At 38.9% G+C, this 25,812-nt stretch overlaps 3 protein-coding genes across 11 annotated transcripts in view; 1 reads left to right on the top strand and 2 right to left on the bottom strand.

The window, feature by feature from the left end:
• Positions 1-2,643, bottom strand: part of slc4a4a (solute carrier family 4 member 4a) — a 51,866-nt gene extending 49,223 nt beyond the window's left edge. For 2 of the 4 annotated variants that reach the window (XM_088411291.1, XM_088411283.1), the window contains exons 1-2: positions 2,548-2,641; positions 1,102-1,176 (exon numbers count right to left, since the gene is read on the bottom strand). In XM_088411291.1, coding sequence (XP_088267417.1) covers positions 1,102-1,112 — 11 coding nt within the window. In that variant the 5' untranslated portion in view covers positions 1,113-1,176; positions 2,548-2,641. Of the gene's footprint in view, positions 1-1,101; positions 1,177-2,547 lie in introns of all 4 variants that reach the window. The other 2 variants (XM_088411299.1, XM_088411272.1) reach the window with 2 other exon arrangements.
• Positions 2,644-6,469: 3,826 nt separating this feature from the next.
• Positions 6,470-18,941, top strand: rufy3 (RUN and FYVE domain containing 3). 4 transcript variants are annotated; one of them, XM_088411312.1, is made up of 18 exons: positions 6,470-6,937; positions 9,864-10,037; positions 10,814-10,931; positions 11,000-11,101; positions 11,172-11,295; positions 11,608-11,672; positions 11,761-11,826; positions 11,912-11,981; positions 12,062-12,154; positions 12,230-12,316; positions 13,262-13,429; positions 14,128-14,225; positions 15,539-15,658; positions 15,786-15,861; positions 15,943-16,019; positions 16,094-16,130; positions 16,621-16,698; positions 17,118-18,941. In XM_088411312.1, the coding sequence occupies exons 1-18, from the start codon at positions 6,691-6,693 to the stop codon at positions 17,262-17,264; spliced, it is 1,947 nt and encodes a 648-aa protein (XP_088267438.1). In that variant the 5' UTR covers positions 6,470-6,690; the 3' UTR covers positions 17,265-18,941. The 4 variants fall into 4 exon arrangements, with proteins under 4 accessions (XP_088267438.1, XP_088267457.1, XP_088267448.1 ...); XM_088411322.1 differs by lacking the exon at positions 6,470-6,937 and adding an exon at positions 8,717-9,126; XM_088411331.1 differs by lacking the exons at positions 15,539-15,658; positions 15,786-15,861; positions 15,943-16,019; ... (1 more) ...; positions 16,621-16,698; positions 17,118-18,941 and adding an exon at positions 14,371-14,877 and having other exon boundaries at positions 6,471-6,937.
• Positions 11,444-24,520, bottom strand: grsf1 (G-rich RNA sequence binding factor 1). 3 transcript variants are annotated; one of them, XR_015865176.1, is made up of 11 exons: positions 24,146-24,520; positions 23,369-23,510; positions 22,653-22,808; positions 21,516-21,650; positions 21,307-21,445; positions 20,399-20,514; positions 19,950-20,026; positions 19,744-19,879; positions 19,430-19,500; positions 13,130-13,390; positions 11,444-12,389 (listed from the first exon to the last, which is right to left on the bottom strand). XR_015865176.1 is itself a non-coding variant. In XM_088411352.1 (10 exons), exons 1-9 carry the CDS (start codon positions 24,341-24,343, stop codon positions 19,448-19,450), a joined length of 1,152 nt encoding a protein of 383 aa, XP_088267478.1. In that variant the 5' UTR covers positions 24,344-24,520; the 3' UTR covers positions 12,438-13,390; positions 19,430-19,447. The 3 variants fall into 3 exon arrangements, 2 of the variants coding, with proteins under 2 accessions (XP_088267478.1, XP_088267489.1); XM_088411352.1 differs by lacking the exon at positions 11,444-12,389 and having other exon boundaries at positions 12,438-13,390; XM_088411363.1 differs by lacking the exons at positions 11,444-12,389; positions 13,130-13,390 and adding an exon at positions 19,275-19,330.
• Between the last annotated feature and the right edge of the window lie 1,292 nt (positions 24,521-25,812).

Raw genomic sequence — 25,812 nt, forward strand, 5'->3', positions numbered from 1 at the left:
GGGTTTTTGAGTTTTCCTTCCCCTTCTGGGAGCTTTGACAGGGGATGCTGTTGTGTACCTTACACCGAAAAGATGTCTCTGTATGACTTCTTTTTTCGAAAGAAGTCTTGACGTGACCTCTTTTCATCCGCGAAGCCCTTTGAGACTTTGGTGATTTAGGGCTATACAAATAAAATTTGATTGATTGACTGAAAATAATGAGTAAAGAAGTATGTATTGGAGGACAATGTACATGATGCGTTACACCGCAGTATGTTACACTGCAATACATTACGTTAGGCAATGTTATGTTAAATTGCGTTTCAGGAAAAAATCTGCAAAATTCAAATGAAAAGTTCAGTTTGGTTAAGAATGGGAAACTCCAGTCCTCGGAGGCCACTACCCTGTATGTTTTAGATGCTTCCCCCAGTTAACACACCTGATTGAAATAATCAGCTCATGAGCAAGTTCTGCGGAAGCCTGATAATGAGCCTGATCATTTAAATCAGGTTTTTGGGAGAAAGGAAATAGGATAAACATGCAGGATAGTGGCCCTCAAGGACCTGAGTTTCCCACCGCTTCATTGCGTGATGTGACGTTATGTTACGTCACTTACTGTTACATTATTTTCAGTGAGTGGGCTGTGCTTACATGCTAATGTCAATTCTATTAAATTGTATCACATTGTGCATCAACAGTTGCATTACAATGTTACACACTGTTACATTCTGATATGTATGCTATGTTACAGTATGTTATGTCGGGTTACATTACATCATAATGTCCTAAACTGTGTATTGACTTTTCACTACGTTAATTTTCCCTGCTGACTGAAAGTTAAACTCTGTCTATTGCTTCCTATAGACAACAAAAACCTTCAATTGTATTTTTAAGCAGAGATTTACACTGGTAATTACATGGCTGCAACTTGTGTTGATGTTAATCTTTAACACGTTTAAACTTCAACTGACCTCCGAGGGACCACAAGGTGAGCACCTTGCAATACAGTCACAATCATTCCGTACTTCTCTTCATCCCAAAACATTCATCTTTCATCTACTTGATGTCACGGACGACCCTGACTGCACCGCCATGTACCCAAGATTGCCGAGGCTCACTTACTTCTTGCTCATCTTGTCAGCCAACGTGTCTTTTTGTAGTCAGCGTGATGACAAGAATCCAAGCTGGTGTTAGAACCTGAAGTGACACACAAATAGTCCATGTTATGACTTCCCGTTAGATGCCCACATCAGTCATGTGATATGTGAGCATCCTCTTTGATGATGCGCAACGGCATAAATTTTATCCGATAGCATACTGTACTTTAGGAATGTTCACTTTTGAGTTACTCATCTAATTTATGATGGTAAACCTTGAGATTCATAATTTACTGCATATTTTTTAATTATTAATGTCCAAGCAGCTGTTAATCTTAATTTTATGGTGTAAGCTTTACATGTAGCATGTAAGAAATTCCAAATTCAGCAACTCTACGAATATCACAAAACTACAACAAAAATAAACACATTCTTTAAATGACACCAATAAACATAATTAATCCATCATGAGCTCCAATAAATAAGCTGTATAAAAAATGTCTTAAAACATAAAAGAAGTTGCATTTTGATTGACAGCGAGAATACAGTACTTTTATCAGTGATATGAGTACATATCACAATTAACATGCCAGAAAAGTAGTCAAAAGACATCAAACTTCAATTATTCCAACTTGCTATAATTGTTACGGTATGAAATTTGGTCTTAGAAGTAGTAATGACTCTCATACAAAAAGCAAAAGTTGTTTTTATTGGATCATGTTGCACTTGGTAATCATTTTTAAAAAGGGATTCGAGGAGCTTTTAGACAAAAACAGATGTAAAATTAGCAGTGTGCTAATGTAACTTTTTCACTTCTTGTACAATACAGAAGAGTACTGTCCGATACCAATCCGATGTGATATCAGCAGGATTGAAACGGATATGCAATGTAATAAGATACTGGATCAACTGATACAGTTCAAACAGACCAATAGTCAGCATGAGAAAATGCAATAGTCAAACTTAAAATGTGCATACTTGAACCAGTTTTGGATACATTTGTGATGTAGACCGATATAATTCGATGGTCTTTTATATGGCTGATATCAGACAAATATCAGTATTGATTGGTACAATGTTAAAATTAAAACTGTACTTTTTTCCCACTATCCATGTTTATTTTTTCTAACTATTTCTTCATTTACACAAACATCCAAGAAAAAAGTAATTGTAGTAGATGCAGAAAAAAAAAAAAGGACAAAAAAGTTTTTGAAATGTGCACACAAATGTTCAGCATATTTTTTCTCACTATTTGATTACAATTGACAAATATTTTTAAATATCCTAATGATAAATTTTAATATTGATTCTAGTAGGAAATTTACAGTCATACTACTTACACATATAACGTATAATTATTTTAAGAGCTTTTTCATTGCATCTCACTACATACACTTAAAAATGTCAAGGAAGAAGATGAATGACAGCACAACCCAGTTGGCAACCACTTGGTTGTACGTCAATCACTTACAGCGGGGAGTTGATCTTTGCCTCCTGTTTCTGTGCGCGTCTCTCAGTCTCGATCCCAGCGCAGCCCTGAAGGTGAGCAAGTGATCGTCGGAGAGGAGCGCCACTCCGGTTTGTAAGTGACACTCAGCCAGATGCCGGTCCAGGCCACTCCTCCTCTGCCTCCTCCGCCTCCTGCAGGGAGAGGAGGCGGCGCACCGTAACTGCTGCATCATCATCATCATCATCATCATCATGTGCTCCAGCAGCCCTCGAAGAAAAAGAGACATGAAAAGACAAGGTTAATTGATCAAACAAAATCTGAAAAAAAAAAGACTGCAACCTTCTAAGTGTGTAACTGTCCTCATTGCCCTAGGTCAGCTGGAATAGGCTCCAGCTTCTCTCAAACCTGATGAGGATAGAATTGATTGATTGACTGATAAAGCCATCAATGCCAGTAAACTGAACTCACTACTTCGTCATGAGTTATAATATGGAGTAGCAAACTTTTTATTAACTCGAATAATTACGAAGTGAGTGCTGAACAGTTGGTGTATTGATGTGATCTATTCAGGCCGTAAGTGTTGAGGCTTCAAAGGTGAGAGAGACAAATGGCAGATAGCAGGCATTCCAAGGAGTAATTTAAAACGTGCGTGGAGTCCCTTGGTGTGAAACAGAGGGTCATCAGCAAATAAAAGAAGTCTTTTATATTGACCTGTGGAACAGATATCTGGAGGCTGGGGTGAACCTTGGTACGCCACCGCCTTTCAGGGAACAAAGGGAAAGGTAATTTGAGTATACACGTGCATATTCTCTCTATAAGAAAACAGGTGCAAGGAGAGTGGGGGCATGTGCCATTTTTTTCAGGAGACTTCTTCAGACTTGAATAAAGTCCTTTTTTAACAAACACATGCCAGAGAAGACATAGAAGTTTTCATTTCTGGTGTTAATCTGCTTTGCCTGGCGCGGCTCAGGAACATTATTGGACAAGAGAATTAACAGTCACCCAATTTAAAGATGTAATAACTACAACTCAACAAATTGTTTTGGAACAAAGAACTTGTCGGCTTTGTTTTGCTAACTGATTTGTTGTCGTAAAAGTCAGTAATTTACTTCGTAAAAGTCAGCAATTTACTTCATATTTTAAAGTTCTAGCTTCCAACATAAAATTAGCCCCCAAGATACATGTTTTTACAGTGTATAGAAAATAGGGAGTACAATTAATTAAGTGATATTTCAATTGTATAAATTTAAATATTTTATTGTCAATGTTGAGTCATTTGTTCAGTAAAATTAAGCATCACTGCCAGTGCTTTCAATTCCAATCTCACAAAGGCACCTACTTTGGTTTCAATTTACAGCACCATCTGCTGGTGTAACTCTATGACAGACTACATGAGTCTGCAGTGAATTGTTAACTATTAGATTCTTTCATCGGATTTCAACAACGTTTCTCATATTTACAAAATGTCCGTTTCGTAGCCTATTTAAAGGCTGAGTCGTTCAGAAACGTGAACAAAAATATTATTTAGCTCCTGATGCACGAATACAAATAAAAAGTAGGATTTGGAAAGAAAAAAAAACGAAAATATTATGCTTCCAAAATGTTCTCTGCGATTGGTCTCAGCAACAAGTTTAGGGTGCAACGCGGTATATAAAATTATTTTTACAAAAGGTCAAATGTTGATCTTGATCTGTATTGATTGATGGCGAGTAAATCGGTAACAAAATGTTTTACTGCACGTTCTAACCAGCAGAAGAGGAATGTCTTCACTTATTAATCCAAAATTACCTAAATTAGTACAAAACTACCAGTGGACACTTCTGTGTTTGCGCATAAGGTCAACACGATAATAGAGACAAACACATAGAAAGGCTTAAAAATGAAATCCAAATTGTTATTTCATGACAAAATTCTGAGTGTTTTAAGGAATCGGTCATACACCTTCAAACAACTGCTAGTTTAACAACCCCAGATCAGAAACTCTTAAAGAGTGTGTTCAACGGTAAATTTGGACTTGCAACTGTGTTGTTGAGAAAAATTATTGCTTTACTTAATGGATTTTGACCTACAGTAATGTTAAGAATAGCCTTAAGCACTCTGCGCTTGATCGCAAAGCACAAGTGTTTTTCATCATTTTAAATTTTCCACCAGTGAAAATGTGATGTTTTTATTCACAACACATAATATTGTACATTATAACATCAGGATGACATATAGACAAATTAGCTTTGGTGGGAATCATCCCACATACATAAGTGTGTAACGCAAAACAGATGCAGCGCCTATGCAGGATATTTTGGGAGAGGAATAGAAGATGGACAATAACATTCAGGGATGAACTGCATTCAAAGTTCACCGTGCCGGCTTTATTTTCAATACCTCTTCAAAGGTCTTCAATAACGTCCACGTGGTGTCTCTTTAAAGGGAGGGATTTGTGGGGAATGTGTGTTGGCTCGATGGCGCGTTGTTGGGAATGTCTGTTTACGTAACATTTGGATTCCGGCGGTCTTTCTGCTGGCTTTCGCCACGCTCCGGGGAAATTGTTCCGAGAAACAGCATTCCATTTTCTCTGAAATTGCACATATTGACACACATCACATTGACACCCAAAAATTGGCGCCTTCGCGCCTCTGAGAAAGTTTACAACTTGCGCCTTCAAGTCAGTTTCACCTAACAAACACTTTGGTTGGTATGTCTATCATGAGAAGACCCCAAAAAGTCTTAATAACCCATACCTGAGAAGACACAGGAAAATTGCAATTTTGTTTCAGTTTCTATTTTGTCTCAGCAGGCCACTGCAAAAAGATAGCTAAATAAATAAAATAAATAAATAATTAATCCATCCCTGAAGCCTTTTTCACTTGGCGGCATAACATTTGGTGGGCATGTGTATCGTGATAATGAGCAAACCCATACGGTTCTCAAGAACCCATACTGAAAAAGAGGAGAAAAGAACCCAACAACAAAGGATTAGTAGCAATCAAGAAAATAACCACATACAGTACAGTGACTGGATCTTAAAGAATAATGAAACTGAATCACCTCCTGAATATACCAGAGGTAGAAAAGCGCCTATATAAATGAAAGTCCATTTACAATTTATAACATTTATTTAATTGCATGGGTTTTTCCCCTGATGTATATAGCCTACGGTACATATTTAAATAATTACTTTCAAGGTTTTTCGCATGGATGCTTTTAAAATACATTTTAAAATCTCACGTAATCCCTGAAGTGCCTTCTGCTACGCCCAGGGGTACACTTAACGTTATTTGAAAATCGCAACTCTATACATCAAACGTTCGTTCAACTTGGCCCAAAAAATACGGTCTCACTTGCGCTAGAGATGTAAGCGCATCTAAACCAGCCTGCCATCTAGTGGTGACACTACAATTTAAAATTAAAGTCGACGCATATTTGTAATTCGGAACCCACGAGTTCGCACGAATTATTTGATTTTTTTTTTACGTTGCAATATTTCGTTGCCTGTTGAAATTATACATCAGAAACAAAACGGCCTAAATGGGTTTGGTTAATTGCAAAATGCGTCAGCGCGTCTGCCATATTGGATGTGTTAAATTTGCACGTTAAAGTTTGGATTGGTACCAAAAACGACGTTTGTGTTTGTTAACGCGATAGGTCAAATTATTTACTCTATTATATAATTCACAATTTACCATATGAGCAGCGATGTTTGATAAGTTTGTACTGGTCCGCCACTTCGATACAGCGCTAAACGTAAAACAGCTCTGTATTTCCTTTCACAGGTGAAGTGCATCGTGATCGAGTATTTAACAACAAACCACTTACTTCACTAGAAAATCGCAGCATCTGTGGGACACATTCGATTTGACTCAATAAAGGCACACCGTAGTGTCACATCTTCTTCTGAATAGACAATCACTGATGGCCCGCGTCATGTGATGACGCGCGAAATTAGCATCGGATTAGCAAAAAAAAAAAAAAAAGTGGGGACGTTTTGCCACCTGAGAAAGCGAGTGACTGGATGGACTCGTGACCGATTTCGATCGACATCGGCGGGCTTGTTCCAGGCTGTGTTTGGGAGGCGTCGTTATGCGGGATGGAAGCTAATCTCTAACTAGCTACATAGCCGCCTGGTCACATGAAGCGAATTTGACCTGAGAGGGTTTCTCATTTACGGGGATGGCTGACAGGGATTTGCCCACGGCGGGGCTTCCTCAACGTTTCGCCGCCGAGAGCCGCGGCTACTCGGAGGAGAACGGACACCGGCGTCGCGACGACAGCCCGGACGAGACCCTGTCGCCCACCTCGGTGATTTACTTCAAGGAGGCGTTGAGTTCTGCAAACGTGAGGTTCGGGAAGCCTGGCAGCTCTTCGCTGTCTCCTAAGTATGACTTCCACATCGAAAGGGTTGAATCGAAGCGGAAAAGTGAGTACATACCGGAGCCTTTTAACACTTGCATGCAAATTGGATTTAATAGTTACTGCTAAAATTGGTTATTGGCGATCACGAGACTGAATGTCCAGCGTGATAGCTCGGCAGCTAACCAAACAAGACGATGTTTTATCGTGTTCATTTTTAAGTTAAGAAAAACAATATGACTTAATTTTTGCGTGTTGATGTTAAAAAAAGAAAGAAAGAAAGAAAGAAAGAAAGAAGAAAACAATAAATTGGAGAAAATGTCACATAGGTAATCCGTTTTAAAGATAACGTCAACAAGTTTGGTGGATCACGTGACTGTCCGGTGTTTGACTTCCTGTTTGTCCGTTTTTATTTGAAATTAAAAACATTTAAAACATTTTATTTGCCGCTTATCGTCTCTAGGTTCGTTTCTTTAATTAATGCACATAATCTAGTGTTTTTACTTTTACTTTACTCATTTATTTGCCCTTTACAAACACAAGATGCATCATATGTTTTAGCGAAAGAATCAGCACCCTATTACAGAAGCATTGCATTCACTTGAAAGTGTAAATGTATTTTTTATTGTTTTTTTTACAATATTCTTTCTGTTTTCAAGATTTGTTTTCAGTTTTTTTTTTTATAAATACACTTTCCATTTTAAAAAATTAAGATGAACAAAAAGTACACCCCCTCCAAAAAAATACATGTACAGGCACATCAAAAATATGCAATGATTGCATGAAACAGGAAAATGTTACTCTGAAAATCAGAAATCGAGAGTAAAGTCACCCCAAAAAATGCAGAGTAAAACAGATTGTTTTTTAAAGCGTTTTTGGTGTTATTACTAAGTGTTTGTTATTGTACTTCATAAAAATGTCCAGTAATATAATGACGCTAAATCTCTGTTATAATAATAATAATAATAATAATAATAATAACATTTCGGCCTATGTAAGTTTTACTTACTAATTCATCACAACAGAATGATTTTTATCTAGTGGCTCGTTCAATCATTAGTCAAATGAAAAATTATATTGTTTTATTTATCCTATCCATAGCATACATTAGAAATGCAGTTGTTCTTGTCATACATTTTGGGATGCCATCTTCATTGTTCAAGCTAGTCTCTGTGATCTTGAGTGTGTTCAGATTTAAAATACCAGACATAGCTGGGTGAGTGACGTGGGAATTGGCAAATGTAGATTTGACTGAGCCTGTAATCAATTAGCTATCATTGATACTCTTGCAGCTAGAGTATCTATCTACAACCACCAACAGAGGAGCTAGATTCTAGCTCCTCTGTTGGTGATTGTAGGTGTACTGTTTTCATATACACTTCACTTTCTCTTTTTTTGCAAGTGTAAAATGATCATTTCACAGATACTGTCCACCTTTGTGCTACATTATTTGGACATGTAGTGGTTTGTGCAACACCCATATAATCAGTCAAATTGTACGAATGGACAGATTAGTCGATTATTGAAACAATCATGAGTTAGAAGCTTAATAGATTTCTTAGATTTCCCTTACAGGATATTTTCTTCACATTTGCCTAAATACTCACTGGCATCATTAGCATTTGGTTGGCCGAGCTGGGGACCACCATCATCCCCTCCCCCCTTTCCCTCCCCCCCCTCTCTCTTTCTCTCTCTATTGCACCATCTGCTCACGTGACGCCGCGCTGGCTGCTACCCAGCCCTCCTCCGCCACAGCGGTCGGCCATCTTGGTCAACACCCAATGCGCACCCAGCGGCCGCCAGCCCCAATCAGACTTCGGCGGAGGGTAGTGCTTGATTGTTTTTTAGTTTTTTTTTTTCCTCTTTCCCTTTAAATCCCTCGCCTGCACAAAAAGGAACAAGGGGGAGGGAAGGGGCTGGAGGAGAGGGGAAGCGCAGCATCTCTGTCAGTCACAGGGAGGAGACACCTGCTCCAGACATCCTTTTTGTCGCCTCACTTGGAATTTCGGGGGAGTGAGCACACCGCCCGGTTGGTATTTTTTGCCGAGTCATCATCATCACCGCCGCTACCCGCCATCATGTCGGATCTGACGCCCCAGAGTGAGACACCGACACCCACCACCGACAAGATCACGCAGGCCGCCCGGGAGACCATTTATCTGTGCAACTTCCGCGTGTCTGTGGACGGCGAGTGGCTGTGCCTGCGCGAGCTCAACGACATCTCCCTCACGCCGGACCCAGAGCCGGCCCATGAAGGTAGGATTTGTGATTTGTGATGGGCTTGCCAGCCAGGACCCATCCCATCCCCCCCCCGCATCAAAGAAGATGATTAGGCTTGGCATGGCCGTCACCATGGATTTCACACCGCCGGCTATGTGGGTTGATGTTTTGCGATACGAAAAAATGGCCATGACGCTGCAGTTGAGGATGTGCTGCTTGTTGCTGACTCGCTCCTTCCTTGTCTCTGGCCACGCCTTCCCTCAAACATCATAATGAATCTCGTTTGAATTCCCCTCATAAAAAGAAGCTGTGTCGAACGTTGTCATGTTTCTAAATGGCCAGTTGTGTGTCTTGTTTGGTGGTTGAAAAATACTGTACACCATGCCAAAAAATCTCAAAAGTGGATAGATACGTTCATTAACTCATTCACTACCTCTGACAGCTATAGACGTCAAAGATCCATTTTTACTGGGCTGACAATGAATACCTTAAATGGGGTGTTTGCAGTGTTGAAAGTGCTAACGAGCTTGGAATATACGTAGCCTCATTCACCAATCCCTCGCGAGTGTCTTATGAACGGCAGGCCCTTCACTAACTTCCATGAGCAAATTGCCAAACAAACTGAACAGTAGCAGCAGCAACCTTACCATAATACGTCTGAAAATGGTTGTATGACTGTAATGAAACTCAGAGTAAAACTCCTCCCCAATTTTGTAATTTGCCCTGTAAGAGACTTTGTCATCGTAACTGCTTTCATTTTCTGTATCGTGTAGATCCCAAGGATCCCATCACCATCGAGAGGCTCAACCTGATGAACATGGCCAAGCTGAGCATCAAGGGTCTGATCGAGTCGGCGCTCAACCTAGGACGCACGTTGGACTCAGACTATGCGCCACTGCAGCAGTTTTTTGTGGTCATGGAGCATTGCCTCAAGCATGGCTTGAAAAGTAACTTCAACAACACGCTTCTTTTGCAATTGCAATTCCACAGAAGGTCCTCTATCTCCAATAGACATCCTGTGACTTAAAATTAGGGCTGCCTACCTGTTATTCCATCGATTGATCTAAAATTTGAATGAAAAAAAATGGAGTATTTACAAAACGAATTATGCCCATTTACGGCTTATGCATACATTACTGTTGGGGTGTTTTGGAATATTTTGTGATTTGAAAAAGCGACTAAACAACAACTACTACCACACACGAGGGATTAATATTGTACTCAGCAGTTTTTTTCAAGCCTGATTCAGCTACTAGTGCAATTACTGTTTTCTGAAGCAAAAATATTTGCTAATTTTTGATTGACACAAAGGATCTGTTTTCATGAATTACTACAAACATTCAGAAATAATTACTGTCAAGAGGCTGACAAAAAGTATGGACTAATAAGTTTTAAAAACGGGCCATATATGATTTTTTGATTTTCAAAATAGTTGTCAATTCCTTTGATAATGCATTAGTTGTTGATCAATTGTTACAGGTCTACAATAGATATTTGTCTACATGGTTAGCACCACCATTTGTGTTGAAATAGACAGGTTACAAAACTGCAGCACTATTAGCCAGACTATGGCATTTTGCATTAGTCATTAAAATACATGTTATGTCTAAGTTGAATGGGATCAATAAAAAAATAAATAATAAAAAGTAATAATGAATGAAGAGAAAAGAAAGAATAAATAAAGTGCTTATTCTTGCTGATGGAGCCATCGTTTCCTCCACAGCCAAGAAGACTTTCCTGGGCCAAAACAAGTCATTCTGGGGAGCCTTGGAGCTTGTGGAGAAGCTGACGCCCGAAGCCGGCGAAATCACCGCTAGTGTCAAAGACCTGCCTGGCCTCAAGTCGGTTGAAAATGAACTGAAGTTTGCACATCAGTTCACACTTTAACGCTGAGTTTTTTGACTGTAAGGACGCCTTTAGGAAGAGGCCGCGCTTGGTTACGACTCGCCTTGATGCAGAAGAAGCTATCCGACTACATGAAAACCATCATCAACAGGAAGGACCTACTAAGGTTTGTGATCTGCTCCCCATTTTGTCCTTCACTGTCAAACTTGGTATCAACCCTGTTTTCACGTGTGTAGTGAATTCTATGAGCCCAACGCTCTGATGATGGAGGAAGAAGGAGCCGTCATTGCCGGACTGCTCGTTGGGCTCAACGTCATCGATGCCAATCTGTGCATGAAAGGAGAAGATCTGGACTCCCAGGTGGGTCCGCTGTTTACGGCACAGGTTTATGAACGAGTTTAAGTGTCGCAAAGTAAAGACCAGCTTGGTTAAGCAACATGTTGTTTTTTTTTTAATAACTTTATTTAACAACTTCAATTTTTCAACGTTAAAATAGTGAGCACCCAATCACGTCACGTTCAACGTCAAGCTTCCAGATGGCCACCTTATGACTTGAAACTGTCTATTATCTATATGGTCCCATTCACATATGCCATTGCACACTTTATATATTACGCTGGTTCATTTGCAGCAGGGTTTGAGTTAATATTGATTTCTGAATTTTCTCTACAGGTTGGAGTGATCGATTTCTCAATGTACCTAAAAGATGGCGGCCACAGCAGTAAGAGTGCAGAAGGGTCAGTGTGGCTGCTTTTTGAACAATAATGATGATCGTCCCCCCCTCCACCTTTAAAAAGATGTTGACGTTGGTTTTGTGTCAATCAGTGACGGACAGATCACAGCCATCCTCGATCAGAAGAATTACGTGGAGGAGCTCAACAGACATTTGAGGTTTGTCATGCTAGTGTGTGATGCTATTTAAAAACGAGTAAATGATAAAGCTAAAAATGTGTCTCCTTTTTTGCCATGTGCGTAGCGCTTCAGTAAATAATCTCCAGGCCAAAGTGGATGCGCTGGAGAAGTCCAACACAAAGCTCACTGAGGAGGTGGGAGACGCATTTGAGTAAAATCAACCCCCTCCATCCCATGGAAATGTGCTGGGATTTTTAATTTTTGCTTTGTACAGCTTGCAGTGGCCAACAACAGGATCATCACACTACAAGAAGACGTGGAGCGGGTGAAAGAGGAGAGCTCGTATCAGCTGGAGTCCAACAGGAAGGTGGGCTAGCTGTCGCCATTGGCGACTTTTGTTTGTCTTGGTATCTCCTAGTTCTATGTATTATCTCATTTTCAGGCGCTGAGAAGCGACTCGACGACGTCCGATGGACCAGCGCTGGGCGAAACCCGCAAGCAGCTCAAGGAGGAGACGCTCCTTCGACTAGTGAGTGTGCTGCTCCGTTCCACTCCGTTTAGTGTGCTTCACGAGCCACGTTCAATCTGCTTCATTCTTTCATCTGTTCTACCAAGCGTTCATATGATCAAAAAGCCTTACATTTCATGTATTTCCTTCGTCAGATGAGTAAAACCTTTATTTTAAATATTAACTTGAGCCCAATTGACATTCCAACTGACATGCTGATTCTTATTTGCTGATTGATATTTGGTCAAATGAAAATTCCATGAGCAGGTAATTAAAAATTGAAAATTACATGCAATGTAGGTTTTTTTTTTTCCCCATTTTGAAATAACATTTTCCTTACAATTTTATGAAACGGTGATTGTAAAACCACTCCAAGAAAAGCAGCCACTGCTTGCCTCAGCTGACATTTCCTAGTTTACCATACATTGTAATTTTTTGGAACAATGGGGAAAAAAAAAAAAAATCTACCTGTTGCTGAGCCAGATTTTCTTAAGAAAAAAATGTGGTAAAGAAAAAATAAGAGCAGATAGGTTATCAGCACACAAAAAAGTTTACTTTAAAATATATGTATTTTACTAGTATTACTTAAATTATTTTACTAAAATACAACACTATTGGTAAAATTAGCAACTACACATATTTTGTTAATTTATTGTGCTACAGCAACATTAATTACGAATGAGCATTTATTTTATTGTTAAAATGAAAATGAACAATTTAGCATGAAATACACAAATATTATCTTACTTTATATTTGTATTAAATTGCCTAATTTGGTTATAATTAAGTGTTACATTAATTAATTCAATAGAAGATGAGCTGCGTCATAATTACCTCATTCACTGTCATTCCAGTGAAATGGATCTTTGAAATCTATAGCAGTCGTCGTGATTGAACGAGTTCAATGTTCTTTTGCACATCAAATGCCGTGCTCGATAGGCGAAGCTCTAATTCTTGGTGGCACAGGACGTGGAGAAGGAGCTGGAGGTGCAGATCGGCATGAAGCAAGAGATGGAATTGTCTATGAAGATGCTGGAGAAGGACGTGTGCGAGAAGCAGGACGCGCTGGTGGAGCTCCGGCAGCAGCTGGACGACCTGCGCGTCATCAACCAGCAGCTCAGCCACAAGTCGCAGGTAGACAACGTTTCATTTTTGCTTGTATTTTAGCATTAGATTCTAATGATTAGAATAATCAAGAAGACAAAACAGTTGTGTCCGCATCGTTGTACCTGCTGTATCTCCTCTGGGCATGTTTGAACCATGCCAGTCAGGCCTTTCTGACTTTAACATGCGCTGTCCCTTTGATGTATTCTTTCTTGCTCCTATCCATCCTGTTCACTTCTAAAGAGAACCTCAGTGTCTTCATCTGTTACCTCCAGCTCTGCCTTCTGTCTTTTCCTCTCCAAGCCAAACAACCTGCGTGCACACGCTGCTTCACCTCATTTTTTCACCCTCCATTGCTCTGGATCGTTGACCCAATTTTACTTATCTTTATCTTTGTCTGTTCTCTCTGCATCTTCTCAGATTAATCGAGAACAGTGGTTCTTAACCTTGTTGGAGGCATCGAACCCCACCAGTTTCATATGCTCATTCACCGAACCCTTCTTTAGTAAAAAATAAAATGTTTTTTTTTTTTCTGGTGCACAAAATGAATGGTGGACCTCTGCACCGGAGGCTCCACCGAACCCCGAGGGTTCGATCGAACCCAGTTTAAGAACCACTGATCTAGAAGTATTGCTTGTTGAAAAAAACCCATCACAGTATTGTGGGGGCAATTAAGATTGTTTTCAAACGTATTCAGCCTTATCCAAATGGTCTCGTTGTTCCTCAAGAGCGCCGACGCCAGCGCCAAGCAGAAGAGCGACGCCATGGCCCGCCTGGAGGACAAAATCAGCCAGATGTCAAACACTATCAAACACCTGGAGAGCAGGTGAGCGCCTCCAAACCGCACCGTATCACCGACACTGCAAGATCTGTTTGTTCAAAACTCTCCTGTTGTCTCCCTTCACTACCTTCTCCTTTTTTCATCAACTTTTTTTTTTGTTTGATTTCCTTTGCTTTAATGGCGCGGTTAGCGAGAAACATTTGGTGAAGCAGGCCAGGAACCTGAACTTGGCCGCCGGCAAGCTCCTGCAGCTGCAGCAGTAGCTCCACGCGAACACGCTAACATAGAAATAACCAAACTAGGGAGCTCTCCCCTCCTCTCTTTTCACCGGCTTCGAGTAAAGCGGACTCAATGCATCTTTGAAGGAATTCCTTGTGTTCTCCCATGCGCTTTGTGCTCCTTGTCAGACGTGCTCATGAGCGCCCCCTATGCGACGGGGCAGTGGTCCAAAGAAGTGGGAGAAAGACTATTCATTTCTGAATTTTAAGAGCTGTATGTCAACATGTGTCCTTGTAACCATTAGGCTAATAAAAACAATCGACTAAAGACCAGCCAACTTTTTGAGTTGGCTAATTATTGTGTGAATTGTGAAGAGTTGATCAACAAAGGATTTAAAATATAGAATACAATTTTTCAAAGTATAAAAATGGATGGAAAAAAAAAACTTGTACTATAAATACCAATTCTGTGCCCTGTTTACCTTGTGAATTTTTTTTGTGATTTAAAAAAAGACACTAAGGAAATAAATGAAAGAAAGACAAAGAAAAACAAAAAAATACGGTAATAACATATATACAGTACATATATATTGGTTTCATTTGACACTCAACTCAAGTTATCTGGAGGAGTTGGTCCATCTTTAAAAAGTTCCAACTATTTTTTTTTTTTATCATATACTAAGCTTGAACGCGAGTTGAAAAGAATAGATATAACTACTCATTATTGTTATTTGGAGTCAGGATTAGCATTAGTGCAAATGCACTGAGGTTAACAAACACTACAATTTTGTTCACACATATATAACGTTATATGCACGTTAAACATGTGATCTTGTCTTAAGTCACTTTCGTACAATGCTTCAATAGATACCACAAGGTTAGCTTAGGCTTTGCAGATAGTATGTAAAGAAACAGAAACTGGTAGTTCACACACTTTTTTTTTTATAGTTTCGTTCATTATTTCAATCCCAAAGACAACGTTTCCTACTTCTCCATTTCCGTTGTGTGTTCACACAGCTTCTGCAAAAATTCCCTTCATTCACTGTCTTCCTTTTCAGTTTATTTTCTTTAAAAAAAATGTTTTTGCATCCCTCCATCAATACTTTTACCCCCCTCCCAAAAAAAACCAAACAAAAACAGATGTAAGCAGGCTGAGAGAGAAAAAGAGGCGGTGCTGGAAGCCAACCGTCTCTTCAAGCGCGAGTTTGGTGATAAGATCGAGAGCCTGGAGGTGGAGCTGGAGAAGGTCCGGAGACAAAGGTAACCCCAAAAATGGTTCATCCCGCAATACGCAAGACTGACCTAACTTCCTCAATGCTTGCTAAAGTGAGTACTTTAGGAGTATTTGTCCATGACAATTTGATGTCAGATACTGCCCCTCCCCCAGGTCCAACCTGGAGGTGGAGCTGAGGAGGGAACGAGAGCAGCACCGAGCCGGCACACAGCACGAGGACCTCCCCCAAGTACACACACTCTCAAATAAGAAACATAGTGTGCTTTTTGTTTTTGTTTTATTTTTTAAAAGAGGCTTTTTTGTGTTGCAGACTCACTCGGGCTCTCCGGCAGTGAGGAAGGACCTCCAAGTGGCAGCAGAGGACAAAAGCAGCCCAAACTCAAGCTTGTATGTTCTTTCTATAACATGGTGACGTTTTTAAAGCGATTCAAACCAAATAGTTGTATTGGTTTCTCCTTAAGGTCCTTTTGCCCATCTGATGAAGATGACGACGAAGAGGTAAGGTTTTTTTTTTTCTTTCTTACTAATCTATACTTGCATGCTATTCATGTTAACGCTCACAGGCTATGAATTTGTTGATGGGACTGATATTTTTCAGCCATCAGTCATCAAGGTCAAATGGCAGTGATACTAAATCTTTTTAATATTTTGATTTGGAACTCCAACATATTTTTTTTAAATACTTGTTTTTAGAAATAGTTGTCTCATGATTGCTATATTTTAGTTCATTTTTATCTTTTTATTTTTTCTCCTTACTCTTCCTCTCTCTGTCATTGAAGTCCAAAGAAAAAGCAAAGCCTACATTGTAAGATTTTCTCAAAACGTCTGGCAACATTTTGCTGACATTATTATGTGCAGAAGGCTTCCAAATGTGTCACCTTTCAATTAAACCGTTTGGGGTTACCCCACGATTTGAAAAGAAATGCTAAGTTATGATAACCATAAGAAAGTCAGTAGAAATATATGTATGTTACGTGTTCATGTGCAGGATGAGCCCTTTGTTGACATCAGTGAAGCTTCTGTGTGCAGCATGTGTGTGCAGGAAGATTCTCTCCTCAAGACAAAGGTACCAGCATGAGAATTTGTACTATGAGGGAAATGGCATTGAGAGGGATATGCATATACAGTACTGAACGTTTTTTTATTATTATTATTTTGTTTTATTTAAAATTGTTGCTCAAAGGCAAATAAAATAATGAAATATTTCCTCGTAGGTTTTTTTTCTTAGTTTAAAAAAAAAAAAGGTTTCGACTATTATTGCCACAAGATGGCAGCAGAGCACTAATTTGACACGTCCATATGTAATATCTAAACTTGTCCGTAAAATTTGTTTGGTAGATAATTTCTTTTACAGTATTTCTTGGATTGGAAAGGCCACATTTGTACAGAGCGTGCATATATGGGATAAGCAGCAAAGATCAGTATGCCCATAAAAAAAAAAAAATGAGAAAAATTCTGTACCAACCCCATTTTGTACTTTTTCAGAGGCAGTGCAAGAACTGCGGTGGTGTATTCTGTGAGGGCTGCGTGGCCAATGAGCTGCCACTGCCATCATCCATCTTGCCCGAGGTGGTGTGCACTGCCTGCTACTCGCTCTTACTTCAACAGTACGCTTCCACGTCACCAGAATAAACAAAAACAACAAAACACGGATGCTATCCCGCTACAACTGGAACGGCTACATGCACTTTCCCCCCCTCATATGCCAAAGGACCTCATAATGGATGCCTGCAGTGAACCCACATTTTGCAAGACTTTTTTTTCTCCAATTTACAAAAGCACAAATTTAAAGAGCAAAAACATGTTTGCTTCAAGTTTCGTTAACGCCGAGTTAAACGTTTACTTTAAAGCTGAAACAAAACAAATAGTCAACTGCACATACCGTTATTTTGTCGTAACAAAAAAATCCACGTACAATGGCGAATGCACCATGGCGGGCAAGTAAAATGAAGATAAATGTGCTTATATAACCCTTCAAATACATACTACTTTGACAAACATGACCAACAACATAAAATAGGGACATAAAATAATGAAACACTGTTCATTTAAACAAATGTTGAACCAAACCATATCATTCTGTCTCCACAAGTCAAGTTTAGAGCTAAAAAAAAATAAAAAAATACCGTGAACTGCTAATGCATAATTAGCACATATTTTATGGTATAAGTGGTCATTTCAACACATGTAAAACAGTGACTATTGCTAATACTGTTTGCTGGCTCTTTTTATTGTGCTGCCTTCCATATTGTGGCATAATGATGTAGTACAATAAAGAAAGGCATGCAATTTGTCTTTACTGTTAAGAACCAATTGAAAACATTTTGTGTTATTATGAGGATATTTCACCAAAGGATGTAAAAACCAGCCTACAATGTTTTGTGCTTAATTTCAGTTTTTAGTACATCTGCTTGAAACAAGTCATCAAGCACAAATAATCATCCACAAAGTTTTCTCAGGTCTTCATCTCTTGGAGCACTTTTTCAATCATTTGAAGTTGCTGAATGTTATCTTTTGTTGAGAAAAGAATACCGCAGGAATGCATCTGTAATAAATGAACTTTTTTTTTTATAAACTTCTGCTCATCTGCAAGTGCCTCTCGTGACATTGCACAGAATTCAAAACTATACCCCCTTTGTTATATTTTTCCTCTGACAACGATGGATTAAATATATTTTTAAAACTATTACCCAGATGTTTTCACTATCACCCGGAAACATTTGACTTAAAATCATGTATCTGTATGAATCAAATGAGTTTATCTGAAAATGTACCGTTGTTCTCTCAGAGTACAAGCCGACGTCGTCTATAAATCACCCCCCCCTTTTTTTAACTGCAATTTGGGTGAATTTTACAAAAACGTGATTAGAAGTCTACTCGACTTTAGTGGTTACATAGATCAGTAGTTGTCAAAATGCGACCTGACTGCAGGGGGACCGTGAAATAATTTGTGTGCTTTGGAACTGATTTAGTTTTATCTTTTAGCGGTTACAGATTTGTGCCTTGCTTGGCTTAGTTTTTTTTTTTTGGCGCCGTAGATGGTGATAGTGCATTTTGTGGTGGGGGAGGACGATGTGGCTTCAGTTGGGAGCAGCTGCTGTCGTGGAAAGAATATAGTTTGTAATTCAGTTATATGATTGATTTAAACCATGCAATTTGTGTACATTTAGTAAGACATATGTTTACATATGGGACTTATGTTACCCAAATTATGTTTAGTGTATTTTCTTTTCTATACGGTTTTAGAATATAAATGAGTGAGAGCTGTACTACTGACACAACTAAATTAAAGAAAAATTTCAGGCTGTTTACTGTCTGTCTACTTTGACTAAATAATTGGCAGCAACCTGTTTGGGGGAAATTGACCGTCTGTTATCAGGAGGTGTACAATTAGCTATTTTTATTTTCTAAACTTCAGCGAGGCTGAAACGTAACAAATATACTTGTCAAATTGAATATGTTGTTGAAAAAAAAGGGCACTTATGTTTGGCTTGAATGATTTTTTGTTAGTTTTGTTTCCGCAATCTTTTGCAATGGAGGTACTTGGAACATTAGCTTTTAAAAAGTGGTCAAATTTTGTCCATTCCGATATTCCATTTTTTTCTTATGAAACCAAAAAAACAACTCAATTAGAAATGGATACTCAGATAACATACACGGTTTATTGTTTGATGCCATACTTGAATAAATATTGTAGTCTGTGTGACAGCAAGTGGACAAAAAATGAGATGAATGACTTATTAGCATCATCGGGGAAGCATAAAATAGTAAAAAGCAATGAAACAAAAGTTGTTTACCTGAATAAGAAGTTTTTTTTATCTTTTGTTGTCAGGCTCTGAACTGAGGAACAGCTCGATGTATCGTTGACCTACAAACCACACATGCCAACTTTTAGTTAACATCAATTCTAACTTTTTTCAAATGCTTCAATATTAAATCTAAAAAAAAAAAAAAATCTATTTCAGTCTATGAGTGAGGATCATGTTTGAGCGATCAAGAGTGTCTTTGTTTCCTGAAAACGATGACGATGACGTTACATCATCTTATTTTGTCTGCCTTCTTTTTTCACCCGGAACAAAAACTCTACTTGAACAAGTGTGTGAATGTTCACCTATGTAGTTTCTGTTTTTGGAAAGGGCCGCCACGGCGTCCTGATGCCTGGCAAAGTAAACGTCGGCCTCGCCGCTCAGTCTGCCGTTGGGCCCCAGCTCCAGGCAGATCCGGGATGCCACGAGGGGGGAAAAGAACTGAAGCAAATCAGAATAGATTTGTAATAAATGTATTGTAATAAGCAAGCAAGCCATATAAAAGGCTTACCTTAACGATATCCTCTCCAGATACGTTGAAGGGAAGCCCTCTCAGGTGGACTTGATGGGAAAGGTTTGACGATTCGGCTGATGCAGCAAAAGTATTATGGTGTGATTTAGTTTCATTCAACATCATTATTTTAAATGGTTTTAACGATAAAATTATAAAATATGAGAATTGATTACAGCGATACGAAAACTTATTTGGCTATTTTCAAAAGTAAAAATGTTCAATTTCGTCTTCATTAAATTCAATGACAGAATTATTTTCCATGTACAATTAACACTTTTAAAAAACACACTTTGCCACTTTCTGTCAACTGAAAATAACATCACATGTGTAGTTAGGGCGCAGCAGCTCAATTTGCAATCGTCACATGACCAAACCAACAAAACCGGTGTCGTTTTAAATATGGATACCAAAGTCTGAGGTGTCAAATCAGATTTAAAAATTGATACCAGATTTGTCCGGTGCAACTGGATGGCCAACTCTGTTCCTGATTGTTTCTTCGATTGCAGTTTTCCTCAATTTTGAATGAAGCTCTTGACTGCTACTGGGAAACACTTCAATGTATCTGTCACGAGAAGAGACAAAAACAAGAACGGAGGTTACCTTAAAAAAAAGTCATGTGTTCAACACATACTGTGCTCCCTTTTCTACATTATGGAGCAGCATGGCACAGACGCGCTCGGGTGGGGCCAGACAGTTACGTATTTGACAATTTGGTAGAAAGATGCAGCCAGCTGCGTGAAGACTGAGGCTGTCTGCGCCACCTGAGCGTCAATCCCTTTACTTGTGGTGTACCTGGCTCATATGGAAAGTCCATACATGAAGGAGAATGGAAAGACACCCGACGTAATAAGGAAGGTGTTGGATGCGCTTGTCTGAGATGTCGAAGCCCTCGAACCAAACAACGTATCCATGCAAATGGGGTGTCAAAACATGCGTGTTGACCGATCACATGAAAGCACGGCGACCCCAGAAGTAACCCAAAACATCCCATTGAAAATACTGGAAAAAAATCTTAACACATCGACATAAAACGGAGTGTCTCGGTCTAACTATTGACGCTATGAATTTTCTCAGCATTCCGTGTGAGCACACTAACAGCAGATGACAAAAAGGACCCTATTTTCTCAAATTGACTATGTTTTCAAATTGCTGCGGTTCCATCAGTTTTCATCTGATTTAAAAAATAATAACATGATGATGATCCTGAACATTTGAATCAGGTGTGTCAGCAAAAGAAACCTGGAAAACATGTAGGACAGCGGCCCTCGAGAACCGAGTTTGGACACCCGTTTTAGGGTATCTTTATGTGTAAGTTTGGAACATGTAAAGAAGGATTCACTTAAAAACAGCTGACCTGTTCCCTATGAGCTCTCTGTCTCTCTGCAGAGCTTCTTTGGCCGATTCCTGCGATGAAAACCACACAAAAGCCTCCCCTGTCCGTCTGCCCCTGCTATTCATCACCACAGTGATGCCTTTCTCCATGATGTCCAAACCTAAACGCACAAAATACCCTTTTTTAATACATGCCTGCAAACACAGGATACTTGATGAGGTACACCGTACCGGAAAAGAAGCGCACAATGTCGTCCTCGGTGCATGTGTAGGGGAGACCTCGAAGCCGAACCACCCGAGTGTCTGCGGGAGACAACACCTCTTTCTTCAAGATGCCTTCGGCATCGCTGTCTGTCACCTCGAACACTAAGGAAGAGGAGGAAGAGTGCAAAACGTTATTACGTGCACCTGCGCTCTTATTATCTGGCTATGTTAATACGGATATCTGCATGTTTTAGATGGCTATATTTAACATTTTAATGATTTCATCTTAAACACGAATAGATGAAGAGATGAAATTGTGTCAAGTACATATGACAGAAAATATATCATATTTTCCGTACTCTAAGGCGCACCTTCAATGAATGGCCAATTTTAAAAGTTTTCATATATAAGGCGCACCGCACTTTAAGGCGCATAGAATAGAAGCTACGGTAGTGGCTGGGCTTGCATTATGCATCCACTAGATGGAGCCGCACTAAAAGGGAATGTCAACAGAACAATCAGATAAGTCACTCAAGTTTATTGATAGACAATCAGAAATTATAAATAAAGATTTGTGGAAAGTATTACCTGACCTCTTGATTACATTCAAACATGGTTTAGATCAATGCCAAGACCAATCAAGAGTTTAAAAGAAAGTAATTATGTTTTAATTAAATAGTAGCCTTAATGGTTTTATCAAAAACAACATTTTTTTTTAATTTAAAAACAGTCTCAGGGTATATTTTATGAAATTGCACTTTTACAAAAACCTGCAGTTTTGGCGCCTTGTGCCCATATGAATTGCTTCAAAATTGGAGCATATACAGCAAATAAAAAAATTCAGACAGGGTGTTATAATTTATAATAGAGCAGTATAAACTTAAGGATGACAAGATGAATATATTTTATTATTTTTATAATGGTTTTCAATACAAAAACAATGTCTGGATGCATTTTCACAAAATTAAAACTACTATTACTTCCCAGAACATATTTAATATTTAATCTAAATATCATATATAATATAATATAATATAATATAATATAATATAATATAATATAATATAATATAATATAATATAATATAATATAATATAATATAATATAATATAATATAATATAATATATTTTTAGCTTTGTTTGGGGAGGACGGTTGTGTCAAACCTTCCACGTAGCGGGGACCGAGGTACTGCCGGTGCTTCTCCAGTGCTTTGCTCACATCTTCCTCGTGCTCCATCTCCACAAAAGCGCGTCCTGATGGCCTTCCCTGGTGGTCCACTGTCAAGTGCACGCCCGACGTGCCGCCAACGATCTGACACTCTGGAGACGCAATTCTAACTTTCATTTCCATTTCATGTTCCACATCACTCTCCAGACATTGTTGTTTCTACATATGAGATTAACTGGCAGATTTTCCTTCAAACTGAGTCGGGAATGATTAAATACTTAGTAGCAACTCGGCATGGGCAAATATATATACCGTGATTCTAAAATTCATGATTTTTTTTTAAACCAGCTAAAACCAGTCAGAAACCCTGAACATGATGTTGCATTTAGGAGAGCACCACCCATCACTGTTTAACAAATTCAAGGCAATAGGAACAAACATACTGTAACTTGAGGTTGTCTTAAAGTGAACGTTGTGACTATGCTACATGTTAGTAGTGTCTCACATTGGTGAAACTCATATTAACTTATCAAGGCTGAAAATGTAGCTAACGTGGCATGTTAACATCACAATGTGGAGTAGTTACTCCTTTTTTGAGGAGAAAACAAGCATCAAAATTTGGTATCGAACCACGACTAGTAACAATAAAGTCCCCTCTGTCTCAATTTAGGCCAGGAAAACCCTTGGTTGATGTTGGTATTTTTGCTCTTACCTGAGAAGAACTGCACTATGTCCTGGGCTGTACATGACCACGGGAGGCCTTTCACTTGCACGATGTGCACCTCCGTCCTCTCTGTGTCCTTAGTGTCAGACTTGTAAGCTGGAAGTGAAGGATATTCTTCCTCTAAAGGGGCCTGGAAGAGGAGAAAGATGTACAGAATAATGAATAAGCCAAGGTGGTAGAAGCACTCACACTACTTATGTACAAGTGTAATTGTATGTATCCTTACATTCATTTGCATCTGTCACAAACTTTTTTTACGTGATTGATTCGATTTAATAAATTCCAAGGCGGAACTTAAAGAGTTCTAGGGTTTGTAGGAAACACCGAATAAGCGGCAACAACTAGAACCACACGCTCTTGCTATTAGTGGTAGTAATAGCACTGCAGTCAGTGCCAGTCCAAGAGGATGTAGTTGAGATGAATTACGGAAACAAAGAAGGACTTTATCTAGCTCAGGAAATAAGAAAACTCTGCAATATATGATAAACAATCTCGTCAACCTGATTTTTAGGTGTTGATAATTACTTGTAAAATTTTAAACGGTTTAGCTCCTTCCTAACTCCTCAACTTAGTATCACCATATCTTCTGTGCCGAGAACTTCGGTCTCAAAACGCTGGTTTAATAATGACCACGCGGATTAAAAAGAAGGCCACGGGATCATGGGCTTTTTCCATTCATGCACAAGTGCTCTGGAATGCCCTACCTATGGACGTTCGCGCAGCCGTAACTACAGTAAATAGGCCATTTCAATAGGTGATGCTAACCTTGCTGCAAAGGCGGCGCTGAGTGGTCCTCACAACGGCGACGCATTGGAGTCGACACATGCCCCGAAAAGAGGTCGCCGTCCGGGTCGTGGAAGTCCAAAGGGGTTGTGGTTTGCGAGCATATCTGGCAGTCGTCTGGTGGCTCAAAGCCACACAGCGTCGGAGTAGTGTCAACACTGACCTGCTGTTAGCACTCATGCTAGCCTCAATTCAGACGACGTTCAAAACAAATAAATGTTCATATTAAGTGCTAAATGGTACAAAAATGCGTATCGTAGTTGTGTGGCGATAGATTTGAATAGTAACGCTCACGTGGTTAATATGTCAAGGACGGCTCACTAGAATTCCAAGGCTAACCGGTGGAATACGGATGTCCGGTTCTGTGTGCAAAATAAGACAGAATTAGTCGAACAATTAAAAACTGGATGTTATAACGTGTACAATCGAAACTCGCATTGCACTTTATTTTATTAAAAAAATATAGTTGAACTAATCCAAGGATTAGCGTATCCGTCAACAAGTCATTAATATGCCTTATTTTTTATTTTGAATGTGCGTGGCAAGGACATAGATGTACTTTCGTTTATTTTCCGGTCTTTTTTTTCCCATGTGTCACAAGAACTTCTCACGTATATATCACCACCTAGAGGTCTGCTGCACTCTTTGTCCGCACTAGTATTGGAACGAAAATAATAGATTAGAATGATATAGGGCTAAGTCATTCTACTAGTGTACCCTCGTAAGTGGAACTGTCATCAAAAACAGCATTTAGCATTAGCTAAATTAATAACACAACCATCGGTCACCACATTCCTTAACCAGTGCAAAGCATTTTGGGGTTTAAAAAAAAAGACTTAGACCATGACATCAGTGTCTGATTTATTCAAATTTAGACACTTTCAAACTTCATTTGTATTGTTCCACAAAAAAATAATCAACCTTCAGTGTCGTCTTTTGGATCATAGAAAAACAATCTGATATCAGAAAGTAAAAACTTAATTATTAATAAATATTTCTCCACAAAAGATAATCAAGAGAAGAGAAAGAGATCTGTTCACAAAATAATTCCTTAAGTTAATTGTTAATAAATAATTGTTCACAAAAAAATAATCAACATAAAGTGTCAGACCTGTTCTCAAAAATAAATAATTATGAATAAATGTTTGTCCACAGAAAATATTGAAACATAAAACGTCTGTTTTGGGATTACAGTAGAGCTTTTACCAAAAATAAATCATTAATATAATTATTAATGAAAATTTATCCCCCCTCTAAACTAATCAACATAAAGTGTCAGGTCCGTACTCAAAAAGAAACAATTATGAATAAATATTTGTCCACAGAAAACTATTCAACATAAAGTGTCCTCTTAGTGCACTGATATCAAACTCAAGGCCTGGGGGCCAGATCCAGCCCACCACATCATTTTATGTGGGCCACCAAAAGCTGATTCGACTTCAAGTTTCTGGTGAAAATACAAAACTTGCAAGTTGTCTTCAACTTTTAAAATCTGGGGGGGAAAATAACAAGCATTTTTCTTCCCAATCTCTCTTTTGAACACTTTTTTACCAGTCTCTGATTTAAAAACTAGTTAAAAGTGTGACAAACACATATAAAGTTGATTTGATTTCGCAATAATTATTTTTAAAGGGTTGTTGCATGTTTCT

Source organism: Hippichthys cyanospilos, chromosome 1 (genome assembly GCF_059441005.1).
Source record: "Hippichthys cyanospilos isolate Australia breed blue-spotted pipefish chromosome 1, RoL_Hcya_1.0, whole genome shotgun sequence".
Taxonomy (NCBI): Eukaryota; Metazoa; Chordata; class Actinopteri; order Syngnathiformes; family Syngnathidae; genus Hippichthys; species Hippichthys cyanospilos.